The following is a 19,639-nucleotide window of genomic DNA, read 5'->3' as shown; positions in this document are numbered from 1 at the left end:
GTCAGCCATCTGTTACTCCATTTGTTCAATCATCTTTCCTGAGCACCCACTCTGTGTCAGTTTTATGAGGGGTGTTGAGCTTACAGTGGGGACTCAAACAGCCCCCAGCCCCTCTGGAACCAAAAGTCATATCCCAAGAGAGCCCTGTGCCTGAGAAGGGCAGTGTCTGGTGTCTGACTGCGTCAGTTCAGTGAGCCACTACTTGGGGATCCGGCTGCAGGGTGAATGTTGGCTGGTTCACATAAACAGAATTATAGCTGTAGTATTTTTAGGTCAGCAGTCACTGTGTGCCAGACACCGTAGAGGTATCCTGTTTCATCCTCACAAAGAGCGTTCGCGTGGGTGCCTCAGCCCACTGTTCTTTACGTAAAACGCTTTGGAGGTAGAGCAGGGTTCGGAAGTCAGCATTCTTCAGATTATAGATGGGTAATACGGGTCATATAAGGTATGACACCCCGAGGTCTGGGGGTCGCACTCCGTAACCAACCTCTTTAATGACGTTGCCGTGAAATGTGGGTGAAGTGAAGCTACTAATCAATGCTTCTCCTGGTTCTGCAGCAAACGATCAGGTCAGGTCAGGCTTCGCTGCCAGGTGAGTGATGAAAAGTCAGTTTTCAGAGAAATTTTCGTTTGGGGAATTGTAGAAAAGGAATAGCAACCACGTCTTTTTATCTGTATTTTATAAATAGGGATCATGAGGGTCAGAGAGATGAGGTCCACACAAACAGTCAAAGTGAAGCCGGCTTCGGATCCAGGCAGTGGGATCCCAGCGTAAGCTTTAAGCCCGGAGCACCACGGGAAAAGGGTCCTGGTGCCGAGGGTCCCAGAGGAGGGTATCTGGGGTATGCAGCCACAGCAGCCCTGGCCAGGCGACACTCTTGGACAACACCCGGGGTCGCCACGGGAGCAGAGCTTGTAGAGAGTGTTCCTGCCCTGAGGGAGGTCAAGGCAGAACCTGGGGGCAGCCAGCTTGACTGGCCCTCCAGGCCTAACACAAGTTCAAAAACCACTTTCCTCGGCCAGCCTTCTCAGGGTTAAGATACGGGAGTCCTGCCAAGGCCTTGAGCACCCAGGAGAACATGATGCCAAAGGCTCGTTGCATCCTAAAATGCAGCTTCTGCGTGTTTGAACCAGCTGTACCAAAGGCTGCACCAAATCAAGCCTTGAGGTGCTATTGATTCAATCATAGAAACTTTAATTACTCTATAATATTCAGAACCAATCGTTTAGATCTTAGGCTGCTGACATTGACACAGCAGCATAGGTGGGTAAGAGGTCAGATGGGGCTAATTGTGGGGCTGAGCGGTAAAAACAATCACCTAGCAAGGAAGTTTGGGGGTGCTTTTTTCAGTTTGTTGAAAAGAATCAAACTTTGCACAGAAAATCAGCCAGTTGAATCGACTGGGTAGTTGGTCTCTATTCTAGCTTTATAGACCAAAATCAACAGCAAAAAGCGTTGTATTCAAAGCAAAGAGCCACGCTAAGCAGATTCAAGAGATTTCATAGGCTTGATTTTTCTCTTATGCAGAAAAAATGTAGGCCTATTGAAATGTTCCAACTTAGCTATTTTTAGTTGCATGAGACACAAAGACTCATCATAAAGATGTCAGCTGGCCCCAGCCTTCCCCAGGCACCTGCAGGAATGATTCATTTGACTAATGACAAAGTACCTGCATAGGGAGAGAGTCATACATCTTCTATATATTATTTTATCAGTGCAGCAGAAGTACTTTTATCCATATGCTGCATTGACCCTGGGGGGTCCAAATGGCTAAAGTATCGAGAGATGACAACAGGTATGAAATCACTCTTGCTTATCTTGAGGGCAGCTTCAGGGTTAGAGTAGAAGCTTCTAGCGGTTGCTGGTAGAATGGCCCCTGGATACTTTATCCAGCTGTCCCAAGTTCAGCCCTAGAGTCTTCACACAAAATCAGGAACAGCCAAAGATTTAGCGATTCCTTTCACTTGGTTAAACCAGTGACAGGATAATCAAGAAGTGAAAAACTGAGGTGGATGTCAGGGAGTGGGTGATATCTGTGGAATGTTCTAGTAACATCCTCCAGGATTATCCAGCTCCAGGTGCGGAAGACACCTGAGGCGCGTGTCAGGAGTCACCTGTTTGGAGTCTCAGCGTGGGTGGAGTAGGTTGGTGACGGTTCGCAGAGCACAGAGGACGAGGCTGCCTCCCCACGCGGTGTTCATCCGCCCCCTGGAGCGAATGTATCTCCCAGCGCCCAGGGCCCCGAAACACAGTGTCCAGGAACAGCAAAGGGGCACAGCTTAAATAAAGGGAGAAGCTTAGAGGGTTTAGGGACCGATGAAGGGTGCTCCACCTGTGCTGTGGATCCCAGGTGAGGCGAGGACAACTCAGAGTCCTCGGGAGGAGCCCAGGTGTTTAAGGAGAAAACATCCCAGAACCGGGGTGTGGTAGACAAGCTCACGGGTCTTCTCTCCCCGAGAGCCCCGGGGACCTCCCCACGTGGCCCAGCGGTCTCACCCGGCATCTACAGGGGTGCCCAGCAGGCATCTTCAGTGGTCCCGTTTGGGTGCAGGGAGAGCAAGGGTGTCACTCAGCCCTCTGCTGGTGCATGGAGGGGACACCTTGGGAGAAAAGCCAGATCCCCAGGATGTGCAGTGGAGACATAGGGCCAAGAACCCTTAGGCAACTGGTTAGCTATACGGTGCCAACACAGCATAGAAAAATTGAGGTCCTGTTTTGCTTTACCTGATTTTCAATCATCTCAGCTTCATGGTCATGGCTCAGATGTTGTCCTTATTCCCTCAAAGGCTTTATTCCCTGAAAGCCTTAAAAATTTTGATTGTAAGGTGTTTTACAAACACACAATGAATATCTTTTTTTCTTTTGTTGCTCTTTGTCAGAGATTAAGCAGTTCTTGGTTAAGCTACCTTGATATCACTCAAACCAATCCTGTCTTAGAGACATGAGTCCATGTCAGCTCGTTTTTTCAACAATGTGTATTTATAACTCAAAGAAAATAACTTAAAGATGCTATTAGATAGAAAAAACACTTTAAAAAGAGGGTCATTTCATGACCATTAATAGATCATATTCCTTTGACACAAATCCTTTGTTTCTTTGGAGTAAGCCATTTTCTTTTTTTTTTTTTTAAATAAATTTATTTATTTATTTATTTTTGGCTGTGTTGGGTCTTCGATTCTGTGCGAGGGCTTTCTCTAGATGCAGCGAGTGGGGGCCACTCTTCATCGCGGTGCATGTGCCTCTCACTATCGCGGCCTCTCTTGTTGCGGAGCACAGGCTCCAGACGCACAGGCTCAGTAGTTGTGGCTCACGGGCCCAGTTGCTCCGTGGCATGTGGGATCCTCCCAGACCAGGGCTCAAACCTGTGTCCCCTGCATTGGCAGGCAGATTCTCAACCACTGCGCCACCAGGGAAGCCCTGGAGTAAGCCATTTTCTTTATCAAGTCTCCAAAATACAATGTGAGTGAAAAAATGGTACCCAGGATAATATTTACAACACACACACACAGCATGCAAGTGCGCAGAGTGTCTCTGGAAGAGCACAGGAGAAGGTGGTGACAGTGGTTCCCTCTCAGAAAGAAAACAAGATTTATTCTTGTATATCCTTTTGCACTTTTTTTCATGCAATCATATGTTATACAATATGTATATCTTCATGTTCCAAAACATGTAATGGAAAACATAAGAACGATAGAATCGGAACACATTTTTAAACAAAATGAAATGATAAAGGAGGGGGTAATAGTCGGGCTTGCAGGTGAGCAGTGAATTGGAAGCACTAGATACATCCTTGCTTTGTTCCCGGGACACAGCCAGGCTGCAAGCAGGGACTCAGCCTGTTCAGGAAAATGGAAAACATGTTCCCTGGAAACCCCCCAGACCACAGATCATGCTGCACTTGAAACAGAAGAACGGTCTCTTACAAGCCTTTAAAGAAAAAAGTGTCTCTGCTAGCGTATTGGGTGACCTTTAAAAGATCACCATATTTTATGGTGGCTATAATCCATAAGAGCGTTGATTAAACTACACTGAGCTCGCTGCAGAGAAGTGTCTTGGCGGCCACGACATTTCAAAGGAAGGCCCTATGATTTCCTGACTCTTAGGAGGAGTGTGGAGCTTTCCACTGGGTCCTTCTCTTTTCCTCTGAGCCCACTGAGCTGGGGAGGAGCACATCCTTTTCCAGCGTGGCCTCATTTTTGATGATGTCTTCCCAGAGTTCAACTTGTTCCACATGATCGCCGTGGGGCTCAGCAGCTCCATCCTGGGCTGCCTTCTTACGCTGCTTGTCTACACCTACTGCCAGCGGTACCAGCAGCAGTCCCACGATGCCACCGTCATCCACCCCGTTGCGCCCGCCCCTCTCAACACCAGCATAACTAACCACATCAACAAACTGGACAAGTATGACTCGGTGGAGGCCATCAAGGTAAGAGAACAGCAGCCTCCGCTGTAGCCAGGTGTGCAAAGACGGCAGGTGGACCCTGACGGCAAAGCTCCGTGGTGGTGGCATAGGTGACAGGGTGGGGGACAAGGTAAGTGGCTCCTCTTATTTTTTTTTATTTTTATTTTACATTGAAGCATAGTTGATGAACAACATTGTGTTAGTTTCAGGTGTACAGCAAAGTAATTCAGTTATACATATACATGTATCTATTCTTCAAATTCTTTGGATGACCTGCCTTAGTTATTTATTTATTTATTTTTTAACATCTTTACATTTAACATTGCTTTACAATGGTGTGTTAGTTTCTGCTGTATAACAAAGTGAATCAGCTGTACATATACATATATCCCCATATCTCCTCCCTCTTGCGTCTCCCTCCCACCCTCCCTATCCCACCCCTCCAGGTGGTCACAAGCACCGAGCTGATCTCCCTGTGCTATGCAGCTGCTTCCCACTAGCTATCTATTTTACATTTGGTAGTGTATATATGTCCATGCCACTCTCTCACTTCATCCCAGTTTACCCTTCCCCCTCCCCATGTCCTCAAGTCCATTCTCTATGTCTGCATCTTTATTCGTGTCCTACCACTAGGTTCTTCGAACCTTTTTTTTTTTAGATTCCATATATATGTGTTAGCTTATGGTATTTGTTATTCTCTTTCTGACTTACTTCACTCTGTATGACAGTCTCTAGGTCCATCCACCTCACAACAAATAACTCAGTTTTGTTTCTTTTTATAGCTGAGTAATATTTCATTGTATATATGTGCCACATCTTCTTTATCCATTCATCTGTCGATGGACACTTAGGTTGCTTCCATGTCCTGGCTATTGTAAATAGAGCTGCAGTGAACATTGTGGTACATGACTCTTTTTGAATTATGGTTTTCTCAGGGTATATGCCCAGTAGTGGGATTGCTGGGTCATATGGTAGTTCTATTTTTACTCTTTTAAAGACCCTCCATACTGTTCTCCATAGTGGCTGTATCAATTTACATTCCCACCAACAGTGCAAGAGGGTTCCCTTTTCTTCATACCCTCTCCAGCATTTATTGTTTGTAGATTTTTTGATGATGGCCATTCTGACTGGTGTGAGGTGATACCTCAATGTAGCTTTGATTTGCATTTCTCTAGTGATTCGTGTTGTTGAGCATCCTTTCATGTGTTTGTTGGCAATCTGTATATCTTCTTTGGAGAAATGTCTATTTAGGTCTTCTGCCCATTTTTGGATTGGGTTGTTTGGTTTTTTGATATGGAGCTGCATGAGCTGCTTGCATATTTTGGAGATTAATCCTTTGTCAGTTGCTTCATTTGCAAATATTTTCTCCCATTCTGAGGGTTGTCTTTTCATCTTGTTTATGTTTTCCTTTGCTGTGCAAAAGCTTTTACGTTTCATTAGGTCCCATTTGTTTATTTTTATTTCCATTTCTCTAGGAGGTGGGTCAAAAAGGATCCTGCTGTGATTTATGTTATAGAATGTCCTGCCTGTGTTTTCCCCCTAAGAGTTTTATAGTGTCTGGCCTTACATTTAGGTCTTTAATCCATTTTGAGTTTATTTTTGTGTATGGTGTTAGGGAGTGTTCTAATTTCATTCTTTTACATGTAGCTGTCCAGTGTTCCCAGCACCACTTATTGAAGAGGCTGCCTTTTCTCCATTGTATATTCTTGCCTCCTTCATCAAAGATAAGGTGACCATATGTGCGTGGGTTTATCTCTGGGCTTTCTATCCTGTTCCATTGATCTATATTTCTGATTTTGTGCCATTACCATACTGTCTTGATTACTGTAGCCTTGTAGTATAGTCTGAAGCCAGGGAGTCTGTTTCCTCCAGGTCCGTTTTTCTTTCTCAAGATTGCTTTGGCTATTCGGGGTCTTTTGTGTTTCCCTACATATTGTGAAATTTTTTGTTCTATTTCTGTGAAAAATGACTTTGGTAGTTTGATAGGGATTATATTGAATCTGTAGATTGCTTTGGGTAGTATAGTCATTTTCACAATGTTGATTCTTCCAATCCAAAAACATGGTATAACTTTCCATCTGTTTGTATCATCTTTAATTTCTTTCATCAGTGTCTTATAGGCCTTGCTTTTGTATCCATTCAGCCAGTCTATGTCTTTTGGTTGGAGCATTTAATCCATTTACATTTAAGGTAGTTATCGATATGTATGTTCCTATTACCATTTTCTTAATTGTTTTGGGTTTGTTATTGTCGGTCTTTTCCTTCTCTTGTGTTTCCTGCCTAGAGAAGTTCCTTTAGCATTGTTGTAAAGCTGGCTTGGTGGTGCTGAATTCTCTTAGCTTTTGCTTGTCTGTAAAGATTTTAATTTCTCTGTCAAATCTGAATGAGATCCTTGCTGGGTAGAGTAATCTTGGTTGTAGGTTTTTCCCTTTCATCACTTTAAATATGTCCTGCCATTCCCTTCTGTCTTGCAGAGTTTCTGCTGAAAGATCAGCTGTTAACCTCATGCGAATTCCCTTGTATGTTACGTGTTACTTTTCCCTTGCTGCTTTTTAATATTTTTTCTTTGTATTTAATTTTGATACTTTGATTAGTATGTGTCTTGTCGTGTTTCTCCTTGGATTTAGCCTGTATGGGGCTCTCTGCGCTTCCTGGACTTGATTGACTATTTCCTTTCTCATATTAGGGAAGTTTTCAACTATAATCTCTTCAAAAATTTTCTCAGTCCCTTTCTTTTTCTCTTCTTCTTCTGAGACCCCTATAATTCGAATGTTGGTGAATTTAATGTTGTCCCAGAGGTCTCTGAGACTGTCCTCAATTCTCTTCATTCTTTTTTCTTTATTCTGCTCTGCAGTAGTTATTTCCACTATTTTATCTTCCAGGTCACTTATCCGTTCTTTTGCCTCAGTTATTCTGCTATTGATCCCTTCTAGAGTATTTTTAATTTCATTTATTGTGTTGTTCATCACTGTTTGTTTGCTCTTTATTTCTTCTAGGTCCTTGTTAAACGTTTCTTATATTTTCTCCATTCTATTTCCACGATTTTGGATCATCTTTACTATCATTATTCTGAATTCTTTTTCAGGTAGACTGCCTATTTCCTCTTCATTTGTTTGGTCTGGTGGGTTTTTACCTTGCTCCTTCATCTGCTGCATATTTCTCTGTATTCTCATTTTGTTTAACTTACTGTGTTTGGGGTCTCCTTTTCATAGGCTGCAGGTTCATAGTTCCCGTTGTTTTTGGTGTCTGCCCCCAGTGGGTGAGGTCGGTTCAGTGGCTTGTGTAGGCTTCCTGATCAAGGGGACTGGTGCCTGTGTTCTGGTGGGTGGGGCTGGATCTTGTCTTTCTGGTGGGCAGGACTGCATCCGGTGGTGTGTTTTGGGGTGTCTGTGAACTTATTATGGCTTTAGGTAGCTCCTCTGCTAATGGGTGGTGTTGTGTTCCTGTCTTGGTAGTTGTTTGGCATAGGGTGTCCAGCACTATAGCTTGCTGGTCGTTGAGTGGAGCTGAGTCTTAGCGTTGAGATGAAGATCTCTGGGAGAGCTTTCACTGATTGATATTACATGGGGCCGGGAGGTCTCTGGTGGACCAATGTCATGAACTTGGCTCTCCCACCTCTGAGGCTCAGGCCTGACACCTGGCCGAAGCACCAAGACCCTGTCAGCCACATGGCAGACATCTCAACAGCCACAAAGGGAGCAAGCAAGCATTTTCTGACGTGCCTTTTAAGCTTTGCTGTTCCTGTGAAAAGGTGGCTTCTCATATTGGGAGTTAGGTTAAAAATGGGACATGGAAATGGCAACAAATAAAATGCTGGAAACTATCGAGTGATTGGTCACCATCCAGATCTGCCTCCGCTGTGCCTCAGCATCCAAAGAGCGGTCCCACCAAAGAGAAGCGCTCCGTGCTGAGGACCTGCACATGCTGAGCAGTGAAATGAGGACTGGGATTGGTCAATCAGATATACAGATCCATTACAGGAACCCCCAGGACGGCATCCTGGGAACAATTGTTACATTATTATAAAGACTATCTTCTAATAACTTTGAAGCCTAATGAAGTTTCTTCAATTCTGTGTAATGTTGATGCTGGTGCAATTGGTGGGGGGAGGTGATGCATTGTGTTAAATTTCCTGAGTGGGTGATTAATAACCCAGTGTTTCACCCAGAAATTTAGAGTGAATGACCAGTCTCCTTCTTGTTCTAAGGAAGAAAAGGTGGAAAAGGGGTGAGCCTGACAGATCTAGGTTCATGAGTCATTTACCAGCCAGGTAGACTTCTCCCAGGTATTCACAGTAACTGAGCCTCCATTTTTTTCCTTGGTGAATTGGAGATAATGAGAATAAAGTGAGGTAAATTATACACGATGCCTTGAACACTGCCTGGCAAAATAAAAGCGGTTTTTATTTGAGGCATTTTGCATCCTGGTTCAGAGTACAAGTTACTTACTTCTTTGAACCTTTAAAATGGGTTAACACTATGTACTCCTGTATCATTGTTGTGAGGTTTAAATGGACTAAGGTACATGAAGCCCAGCATCCAGCAAATAGCGGCTGTTGTTCTTACTGTGTCTACACAGGAGGTCAGGAATGTGGCTGGAAAGACATCACAGGCTCTTGTTACTGCACCCAACCTTCCCTACCACCCACATGAATGCAGGGAGTTCTCACGAGCTAAGTTACCTTCATTTTTTTCTTGTTTTTTTTTTCTCTTTTGTTCTTCCATTGCAGTGTAGTTGATTTACAATACTGTTAGTTTCTGGTGTACAGCAAAGTGATTCAGTTATACATACATATATTTTTCTGACTCTTTTTCATTATAGGTTATTACAAGATACTGAATCTAGTTCCCTGTGCTATACAGTAAATCCTTGCTTTTCATTTTATATATAACAGTGTATATCTATTAATCCCATACTCCTCATTTATCCCTCCCCCACCTTTCCCCTTTGTAACTGTAAGTTTGTTTTCTATGTCTGTGAGTCTATTTCTGTTTTGTAAATAAGTTCATTTGTATTATTTTTTAGATTCCACATATAAGTGATATATGATATTTGTCTTTGTCTGACTTACTTCACTCAGTATGATAATCTCTAGGTCCATCCACATTGCTGCAAATGGCAATATTTCATTAAGTTACCTAAATTTTGATATTTCTGTTAAGTTGGTGGTTCCCCTTAATATTCTTAGGGAGCATTTTGATGCCCTCTCTCTGCTATGATGGTTTCCTTTGAAATTCAGTTTCCTTCCCATGTGGGAGTACGGAATATCTTCAGCCCTTACAACTGCCACTGGTTGGAAGGTCTTGTGTGCTGGGAGCTGCAGTGTTCACACTTGCCCTCCCCACCCCCGCCATGAGGCACCCACATGCACAGAGATGGAGCCAATTCACTTTTACTCATGGGCCCTACTTACAGCAGGATCCAGAGTCCATTGGCACCTTATACTGATCAGATGACAGAGCCAGGAAGTGAAGCACTAGGAATTAATAACACCCCACACACCCTCTCAGAACCAAGCTCCCAGAGCGTGAGGAGGAACATGAGCTCCCCTGAGCAAGACTCTTCAAGAAGAAACCTCCAGGACCCAAGAATGCGGCCCCTCTCAATGTGATCCCAACCCGTCAGCTTATCTGTGGTGACTACTACTTCAAGCATCGGAAGATAATTTAGCTGGTCTTCTGTTCTCACTGAAGATCCAGTAGGCACTTCGTCAGAAATCTTGCTGCTCTGAAGGCAAAGTACTGCTGCCTAGTCTCTAATGAATCTTTCTAGAACTTTCTTCTGACTCCTTGCCCAGACAAGTCCTGGGCATTTGGGCATGCCTACGACCTCACATCTTTATTTTGGTCCTCTTAAAAGTTACCCTCTTTCTGGGACAGTTCAGCTCTTTAAAAGTACGGGTAACTTTCATGACTGTTAATGAGGAAGAGCATCTGTGTCAGAAATGGCCACGGTAGTCACCTTCCAACAGTGTAGAAAATGAAGAGAAATTAAGAATCTCATGCATTTATTTAAATATGTTCCTTCAAAATCTCTTACCAATGTACCATGACAATCCAAAAGCTGCTTAAACACCTATTCAGTTATAAGTGGTAATATTCAAAGTGTTTATGAATTTGAAATCACTAGAGTTTTAGGTTTCCAAGAGATTTTGATTTAGGTTTTCTAACACTTGGAAACTTCCTGACTAAAGTTCAAAAGTAGACTTTCTGAGTAAAGCTCAAAGTAAAGTCTGGTCTGAAAACCTACCAGCCTCATTCTAGTTACCAGGCAAGTCCTCAGCAAATGATGTGAGGAAGCAACTGAGAAGTGAGAAGACACATTTTAAAATAATGGAGCCTTAGGAGAGAGTTCGAACTCCACATACAGTGGGCTCTTGAACAATACTGAACTGTGCGGGTCTACTTATATGCAGATTTTTTCAATACAGTAAGTCTCCTACATACAAACGAGTTCTGTTCTGAGAGTGCTTCATAAGTCCAACAAAGTTAGCCTAGGTACCCAACTAACACAATCGGCTATATAGTACTGTACTATAATAGGTTTATAATACTTTTCACACAAATAATACATAAAAAACAAACACAAAAAGTAAAGAAAACACTTGAATCTTACAGTATAGTACCTTGAAAAGTACAGTAGTACAGTACAACAGCTGGCATCCAGGGGCTGGCATCGAGTGAACAGTCAAGAAATAAAGATGTTGTACCACTGTACTCTATACAGTACTGTACAGTAAAGTACACAAAAGCACAACCACTTGTAGAGGATGCACACATGTGACAAAGTACGCCAGACACGTGAACTAACTTACGTGATTGGACATGGGAACGCATGTTTGCATCTTTGAAAGTTCGCAACTTGGAGGTTCGTATGTAGGGACTTACTGTATAAAATACTACGGTACTACACGATCGGAGGTTGGTTGAATCCAGGATGCAGCACTGCGGGTACAGGGGAACCTCAGATATGGAGGAACCATGGATCTGGAGGGAAGACTATAAGTTATACTCTGGTTTTCGACTTCGAGGAGGGTCGGCGCCCCTAACACTCGCGTTGTTCAAGGGTCAACTGTAATTGTCTCCTAACTATAGTCTCTTTCTGAAATACTACTTACTGAATATTCCTAAATCTTCTATTTCATTTTTTACAGGCATTTAACAAAAACAACTTGATCTTAGAGGAAAGAAACAAATACTTCAACCCGCATCTCACTGGGAAGACGTATTCTAATGCCTACTTTACAGATCTCAATAACTATGATGAGTACTAAGAGTTCTTCTATTTTTGGCTTCCTGTAACTTCCCCAGCTCCTCAAGGCCTGTGCTCCCTGACTGCCCATGTCTCCAAGACTTCAGAGATGGAGTTTGGATACATCTCAAGTGCATTTCAAGCCACGAGTGTCCCATTGCTGCCAAAAAGACACGTTCTTAAAAGCAACAAAAATCTAATCATGACATCGTGAAAATCTGGTCTACAATTCTTGATCATTGTTTAATGAGCCATGGTGTGCAGGTTTCTTTTATTGTGTTCAGTCCATTTTTCTAACAAGTCAGTTGTTTTCTTGAGCTTTTTCATAACTGTACCACCCACAATGGAAGGGGTCTTTAGAAGTATGAACATCTTCTTGACCTTGAGCGTAAATCTTCATGATGTTTTAATTCAAGAAAATAGGCACTTTATGTGAGAGCCTCCCCACCTCCACACGGTTTATAGTATTGATAAAATGAAGAATCTGAATGTGGCCATACAATGACTCACCATGGATCTCCATCTTCTCAATCTGGATGATACCGTGTATGTTTGGACTTGGAATGCTTCTTGCCTGAGGACGCCCAGGGATTCAACCTGGCTTATGTCTTCAAAGGTGATGGTATGAGGTGTGAGATGCTCTACCCTTGGTCTTGCTGCCGTTACTGTATTGTCCCTGGGGGAGGTGAGTGTAAAGAACAGAGGTACAGACACGATGAAGGGGGAACGTGTTCTACATGCTGTTGTGAAGCTCGCCTTCTTCTGACTTGTGGATTTCATGGCATTTCAGGGAGCTCCTTGTCGCGCGTCGGCCAGGTAGCCCACCTGTCTGGTCCACAGTAACATCGTAAAGAACCACTCTGTAAAATAACCACTTGTTTAGCATTTGGATAACAGACTCTACACCTCCCCTCTCTCTGCAAAGAAAAATCTTGAACATTCATGATACTAATGAGGAAAGTATTGAAAGGACTGAAATATAATTGAAAACAACTTTTTTTATTTTCCATGTTACAGAAAGTATTGAAAAACCTGACATTTAATGAAAAGCAACTTTTTTATTTTCCGTCTCCCTGATAGAACTAATGTATGGCCATCCGCCCCTACCAAGAGCATTAATGATGTGTAAAGCTGGCTTTCTGCAGCTTGTGGCTGTACATATTGAAGTGCTCCCCAAGTACCAAGCTGTCATTTGCTGCCTCTAGTTCAGGTGAGGAGGGGATGTTTAGCTCTGGTGCCTCTTGTTTTTTATCTCAGTGCTGCTTTGCCATCCATCCACTCCCACTTCTCCCTGCATGGGGGCAACAGCATTTCAGGAAGTACCTTGAGAAGTCAGGGTGTTTGCAAGTAAGGTTTTTAATGATCCCATGGTTCTGAGCTTCGATCATTCATAAGCATTTCAGGGTGTTATGATACTATTCAGAGGGGTCCCCAGGAGAAAAAAAAAACAGGATAAATTACTCGCAAAAAACTGATGCATAACATAGAGCAGTTGGTTGAATAATTATTGAAAGTAAGAACAAGATTGAAATTATTCATTTTATGCCTCAGGGTGTCATGATAAAGGCCTGGGTGGACATAAAAACATGTTCTTATTGATAAATGAACCTTCAGATCTGAGAAAACTTACAGTGTGGGCATTGAGGGACACAGACTTTTAGCCTACATAGGTTGGTTAGGTTTTCACCCTATCCAATTTAAAGATTTGAAAAATCCTATGTTTAGTAATGAATGTTGGTGAGTTCAAAATATTCTTATATGCCCAAATTTTCAGAAACGGCTCTACTAAAATTAAAGTCTAAATTGCAGTTGGGCTCTGGGAGGTCTGATAGATTTCAAATGAATGATTTTCCGGGTCTTTCCAGTGGGAAGTTCATGCTACATCTCCCGTATTCCTTGTATGCTGTATGAGATTGCTCTGTTTCTACGCAAAGTCCACACTTAGGAAGTGAAATTTAGCCAGATAGTTTTCTAATTGTCCTTGGGTTGGATTTTCATTGGATGCTTCGACCTGTCTCATCACTTTCCTATTAGAAAAATGTCCTCATTTGTGTAGCACATTTTAGCCGGTTTTTTAATTCCTCCCCCGCAATATTTTCAAAGCTTAAAAGTTCATTCTCTTTCCCCTAGGAAAGAGGATATTGATATTTCAAAAAAGCATCACTGGTCTTGATGGGAAATGCTTCCCAAATGACATCAAAGTTGGTCTTTAATCAATCTTGTGCAATGACTAGGGAAACCACCCTTCCCTACAACAGAATTTTCGTGTTGTTGATTACATAAATCTTTACAATTATCACTGCAAAGAAGTTCACTCATTTTTGTTCCCTGACACTCTATTCAAAAGAAAATTGTTCTCCCCTCTCTCTCGTCCTCCTTCCCTCCCTCCATTCCTCCTTCTTACTTAACAGGATATCAATTTGTTTAGTTTTAGCTATAATCCAAGTATTTTAAGCACCTATGGAATAACTTTTGTTTTCCCGTCAGTGTAGAGCTGTTGCTTCTGTGTCTATGCTTCCCCTCTGTACTCCTCATCAAGCCCCCATGTGATGGGCTTTCACATTGGTACCTACCACTTCTGCTGGAACCTTCATAAAGCACCTCTTCCTTAGGCTGGGATGGTTGGGATTCCTGGCAACACTTGTCACATTTTAAATTACTGTGTGACTTCTTCATTCTCTTTATCTTTTCCCTCCCTCCCTCCCTTCCTTCCTTCCTTCCTTCCTTCCTTTCTTTCTTTCTGGTACAAGCGGTGCAGACAGAGACTAATATTTTTAAATTGCATCTCTCTGAGCCTCACATCAAATGACATTAATCACAGTTTAATTTCTAGGGTTATTTCTGGATACAATTGAAGTTTGGCTGGTTTTCATTAGGAAACTGGCTTTAATCTCACATTTAAATTCTTTGGAAGTGATTCCCCGTGCTCAGTGCTTTCTCTAGACTAGACTAGTCACTGTCTAATATCAACCCTGCAGTGCCACAGAATCCCTGCTCGCTGCATAGCGGGTGGCCTTCCCCAAATAGCTCTGAAGATGATGGCTTTGATGACACTGAGGGCTTTGTCACCCCGAATGACATGGACTCCATGAATTCTGAGGCGCTCTGGGGGCGCAGGATCAGGCTTTGCTATGTGAACTCCCAGCGTCCCCTGACTTGGGTGTTTCCTTACCCAGTTGTCTGACTCGCTTTAGGCACGTTTCTGTGCTGCTGCCCCTGGAAACTTATGGGAGGTTCTGAGCTTCCCTGCTCCTTCAGAGACATTTCACTAAGCCTATAGATTCTGACTAGAATCGGCATTAATACTGGGAAAAAAGAGGGTTCCCTGTGTGTGTCAAGGGTGGGCAGAGATTTTAAAGGAGCTGAGAGGAGTAAAGGGTGAGTGGACGTGAGGGCTCCCTGCCGTGGAGAAGGCTCTGTCCCCAGGAAGGTTCAGCCCATGGGAACGGCATGAGCCAGGGGTCTGGCCCCATTGACTCGCCAGTGATGCCAAAGAGAAAGGAAGCGAATGTGGGAGAAGGTGACCTTGAAAAGAAGGGGACCTGGTCCCTCCCAGCCAGATGTCATGGACGGTCCCAGGTGGGGACCCACGATCCGCTTGCACAGCCCTGTGGGCTGATCCCTGGATCTTCCGGGATCAACTACCCAGAGTGCAGGCGAAGGTGCCTCTGTTTCCTTATTTATTTGCAAAAGGGTGAAATTCATAGGAATCAAAGCCTGTGTGGAGAGAGTTCCCACTGGAATCTTTGGTAGAGTTCGTGAGTCACATGCCTTCCAAGTTATGGACAAAGTCTCAGCAGGGGAATCCCAGGGGCTACCTGAAAGGATGCTGTTTGTGTATCCGCAGATCAAAGGAGATTTTATTTAAAGATGTATCAAGTCTACACTCAGCTAGTCATTTTGTGTAAACACGTCCTTAATGCACATTGGAGGTGCAGCCTCCTTAGAGTCTGAATTTACAAATATCCCAGTGCCCCTTTATGAGATTTCCGTCACTTTTAGAATCAATCGTGTCCATTACCCCAACACTGTCAAACCACCTTCAGCATTGACTTAGCCCTGCGGCATCAACTTTCCTTAGCCCCAGGGTGTCTTTTATATTTCAGTGGAGTTTTCTTATGTGTGGCATTTTGGGGTAACTATATTTAATTCTGTCTTTCTGTTTCAAAAAGTGACTCTGGAACATCTATCCAGAGGCAACAGGTAGGGTAGCAATAGTGGATGCCAAGCACTGAGTCTGACTCCAAGCCGCTGCTCTCCATGTGGCAGGGCTGTGCTTAAATCCCACAGCTCCGATCGTCCTCGTTCATGAAGGCAGGGAATTAAAACACTAACCTTAAATCTACTCATATGCAAACTCTCTGCTCTTATTTTTTAAGATGATGCAAATTGGAGTACACAGATCTCATTGGCCATGCCCAGCACATTTATTCCTTCTACTGTTTCTATCATGTCATGGTAATTTATGTTGGCTTGCTGATTCATGTCGACATGACATTACCAAAATTGATTACCTCTGATTACCTATCCTTAACTATTATCAGACACTAGAAAGCCATTCTGATCAATGGGTGTGAAGTGGGAGAACGTTCATTTTGGCCTGAGAAATGTACAAAAGGGAATGCCAAATATTTCAAGTGTATTACCATGTAAGATAAAATATTTGGAGACCAGTGGCCATTGTTGAATTTATTTCTGCTGTTCTCTCCTATTGAAGTCATTAATATTAGTTGATTTAAAGATGTTTTGTGACTCTATAAATACAGAACCAATGCATTCTGGTTATCCATTTTGATAACCTGATAAAACACAAGAAAATATATTGCTTTCATCCTTGCTTATTTTCTCTTTTGGAAATTGAAAAGTAATGAACAAGACGTAAAGTTGGACTATTGGCAGGGATTTTTAAAATGACTATTCCATACTCTTTTTTATGGTTTTATGTTAAAGATGTGTTATAGATATTTTTGTAGCAGATGGATCAAAGTGGGTTTTTTTTTAATGATCATAAGTTGCATCATCAAACATTTGGTACATGTTTCAGAAGCATTAGGAATGGCGACCTGTTCTCTTCTGAAAATGTAAGTTCATATTGCAAAGGGTCTAAGAGCATCATCAAAACCAAAATCAGGGCATCCCTGGCGGCACAGTGGTTGAGAATCTGCCTGCCAATGCAGGGGACATGGGTTCGAGCCCTGGTCTGGGAAGATCCCACATGCCGCGGAGCAACTGGGCCCGTGAGCCACAACTACTGAGCCTGCGCATCTGGAGCCTGTGCTCCGCAGCAACAGAGGCCGCGATAGTGAGAGGACCATGCACCGCGATGAAGAGTGGCCCCCGCTTGCCGCAACTAGAGAAGGCCCTGGCACAGAAACGAAGACCCAACACAGCCAAAAATAAATAAATAAATAAATTTATAAAAACAAAACAAAACAAAATCAGAGCCTGACATGAATGTACTGTTCCTAGTGAAAGCTGTCTCATATAGTATTTTCTAAAGACCATATTAGTTCTGCCATAGAAAAGAAAAAAAAAACCAAAAAACTATCAAGCTTATTACCCATGATTCATTACCAATTCTCATTCAGGCAAACATGTTTTACTTTGTTGCCATGATGACGGTAACTAGTGAAAGATACTTTAAGACCAGAAGGGAGAAAAATTGAGATAGAAAACCACTCTATGGTATTTCTTAAACTAACATGTTGGATGGGCAATAAAATTCATTCCACCTCTTCCATATCAGTCAGAAATCTGAGGCCAGCAGTTCAAACACGATCCTGTTCTTTCTCAGATTTTTGGCAACTTAATGCCAAAAATGACCCAAATATTAGAGTTCAAAATGATCCCCGTTTTAGATAAATACAAGCTGGGAGAGCAAAATCTGGATTCCAGAAAATCCAAACTATCCTCCTAACATGTCACTAAGAAAGAGCCTGATTAGTAAGTGCAGATGGTTTAATTTCCTATTAAAAGTTGCCAGTGCCTTGTTTAAGATAATGATTTATCATTTCATCTGGATATTATTGGTTGAAAGCAGAGGACTGATTGGCTATACTTTGAAGAAAATCATTCTTATATGCCTCTTTGAACTCAGGAATAGAAAATGAACAAGAAGCACATCATTGTCAGATGTGATTTCCACCCGCACTGGGGCTATGATGCCAGAATGGGTGCCACGGTGTGTTCAGAATTTAGGTGAACCCAGCCTTCCAGAAACTGACATCACTTTAATTTTACATTTTCCAAAAAACACCTTAACGTTTGTTCTGTAGTAGGAATGTCAATGGGATGCCTATAGAAGTTAGAGGGTTTTGTTACTGTCTGTCTTCAGGCAAGTCTGTAGATACAGGAAAATCAGACATAGGCTGGTGATGACTGACACAGATATGGTGAGTGGAATGAGAACCACCTAGAATATTGCCTGCTGCTTGTTTGTTTGTTTGAAGTCAATGTCGAAACTGCTTCGTAAGTTCACAAAGTTTTCATTCTTAATTTGGGTTAAGAAAGTTAACAGTGTTTTCTCTGCTAAATTTGATTCCTTTTCCCCTGTACCATGACCGTTGGCCAAAACCAAACTTGAACTTCTGCACTTTGGAAGAAAGCACACTATGAACCTTCAACACAAGCACCTGCATCCACCACCAAAATTCTACACTGTCTGCAAGGGAAGTGCACAAACTTGGTCCAATGTAGGATTCTTCAAAAGTGTGTTAACTAAATTTGTGTGTTATGCCACTTGATGGGACTTTTGAAGATGTTATGAAATGTTAAATGCCTCATTCTGTGTTAATTTGCTGTTGCTGTTCTGTGATACAAAATAAACTTATTTGGGATTGTTTCATTTTTTTTCATGGAACCTTCTCCGAAGCCACCTTGACCCCTTGGTAAACTTACAGAAAGTTACTGATCTTGAAATTAATTTTTAAAAGACCATATATATTAATCATAATGGAGCTTTTTTAGAATGAGGTAGCACTGTCTCCCCTTTATTGGAATGAGAAAAACAGAGCTTTGGTTGCCCTGGTGGAATGCTTGTGGATTTCTGGGTATTCCCCCTCAGGACCAATGGGGGATGGGGGTTTTTCAGTCCTTACATTTGACTTTCAAGGTTTCACTGGAAACCTTGTTGTTAAAAATGTGTAATACCGATTTCCAGTGGTCTTCATTTTTTTCTGTTTATCAAGTCACTGGTCTTAAATGCTCACTTGAGAGCTGTCCAGGTCTATATCTACAAAAGTTGTTTAATGACACCTGGTAGATACATTGTTTTCAAAATCAGTTTAAGACACCAGCTGAGGCAGTGCAGGGAGGGAGCCCATTGCCCGCTGCCCTGGATCAATGCCGGAAGTTCAGGGAAGGGGCGGGCGGGTGTCTCCCAACAAGTCAGCAGAAACCAACTCTCACGGGCTCCCAGCCTCAACTCAGAGGAAAACAGGCATATTTTTGAGCTGGTATCCCCAAAGTGAAAGTGTCCCGCTCGCTCATTGCTCTTGGCAAATTGCCAGGTTCTATAACCCAAACCTCTGCATCTTTTATGAATAATAAATTCATGAAGGATGATCCCGAGTATTGCCAACCGTCCCCCAAGCTTCCTTCCATACCAGCCCCCGCTTCATCTCTATCTGCCAACATTTTGGGGACAAAATAAGAGAATCCTGATTATGTACAGTAAAAAATGTATTATATTTTTTGTACTTAAGCTTTATGTAAATAGTCTGTCTCATTCCATTGTAAGTTAGCATTGAAATAAATTCCACCATTTAGGAAACAATTTAGTGGCATTTTTCTTTGCGTAGCCTCAGTGGCCCCTGTGTCCCCAGATGTGCTGAGGCGCGATCACTACTTGCAGGAGAGCGTTTCATTGGAGTGAGACTGCAGACCACCTCTGGGGAAAACCCCATAACACGCTCCTATGTGATCAGATGCCACAGCCTCTTGCGTGGAGGCCAAGACAGGACCAACCAACTTCGTGATGATTCTGT

At 42.7% G+C, this 19,639-nt stretch overlaps 1 protein-coding gene across 8 annotated transcripts in view; it reads left to right on the top strand.

The window, feature by feature from the left end:
- SEMA5A (semaphorin 5A) overlaps nucleotides 1–19,428 on the top strand; it is a 505,234-nt gene extending 485,806 nt beyond the window's left edge. For 7 of the 8 annotated variants that reach the window (XM_059916089.1, XM_059916090.1, XM_059916094.1 and 4 more), the window contains 2 exons: nucleotides 4,216–4,427; nucleotides 11,557–19,428. In XM_059916089.1, the coding sequence (XP_059772072.1) occupies nucleotides 4,216–4,427; nucleotides 11,557–11,676 (332 nt within the window). In that variant the 3' untranslated portion in view covers nucleotides 11,677–19,428. Of the gene's footprint in view, nucleotides 1–4,215; nucleotides 4,428–8,981; nucleotides 9,080–11,556 lie in introns of all 8 variants that reach the window. The other variant, XM_059916097.1, reaches the window with a different exon arrangement.
- The last annotated feature ends 211 nt before the right edge of the window (nucleotides 19,429–19,639 follow it).

This window comes from Balaenoptera ricei, chromosome 3 (genome assembly GCF_028023285.1).
Source record: "Balaenoptera ricei isolate mBalRic1 chromosome 3, mBalRic1.hap2, whole genome shotgun sequence".
NCBI lineage: Eukaryota > Metazoa > Chordata > Mammalia > Artiodactyla > Balaenopteridae > Balaenoptera > Balaenoptera ricei.
This window is presented reverse-complemented; position numbering and strand designations above follow the sequence as displayed.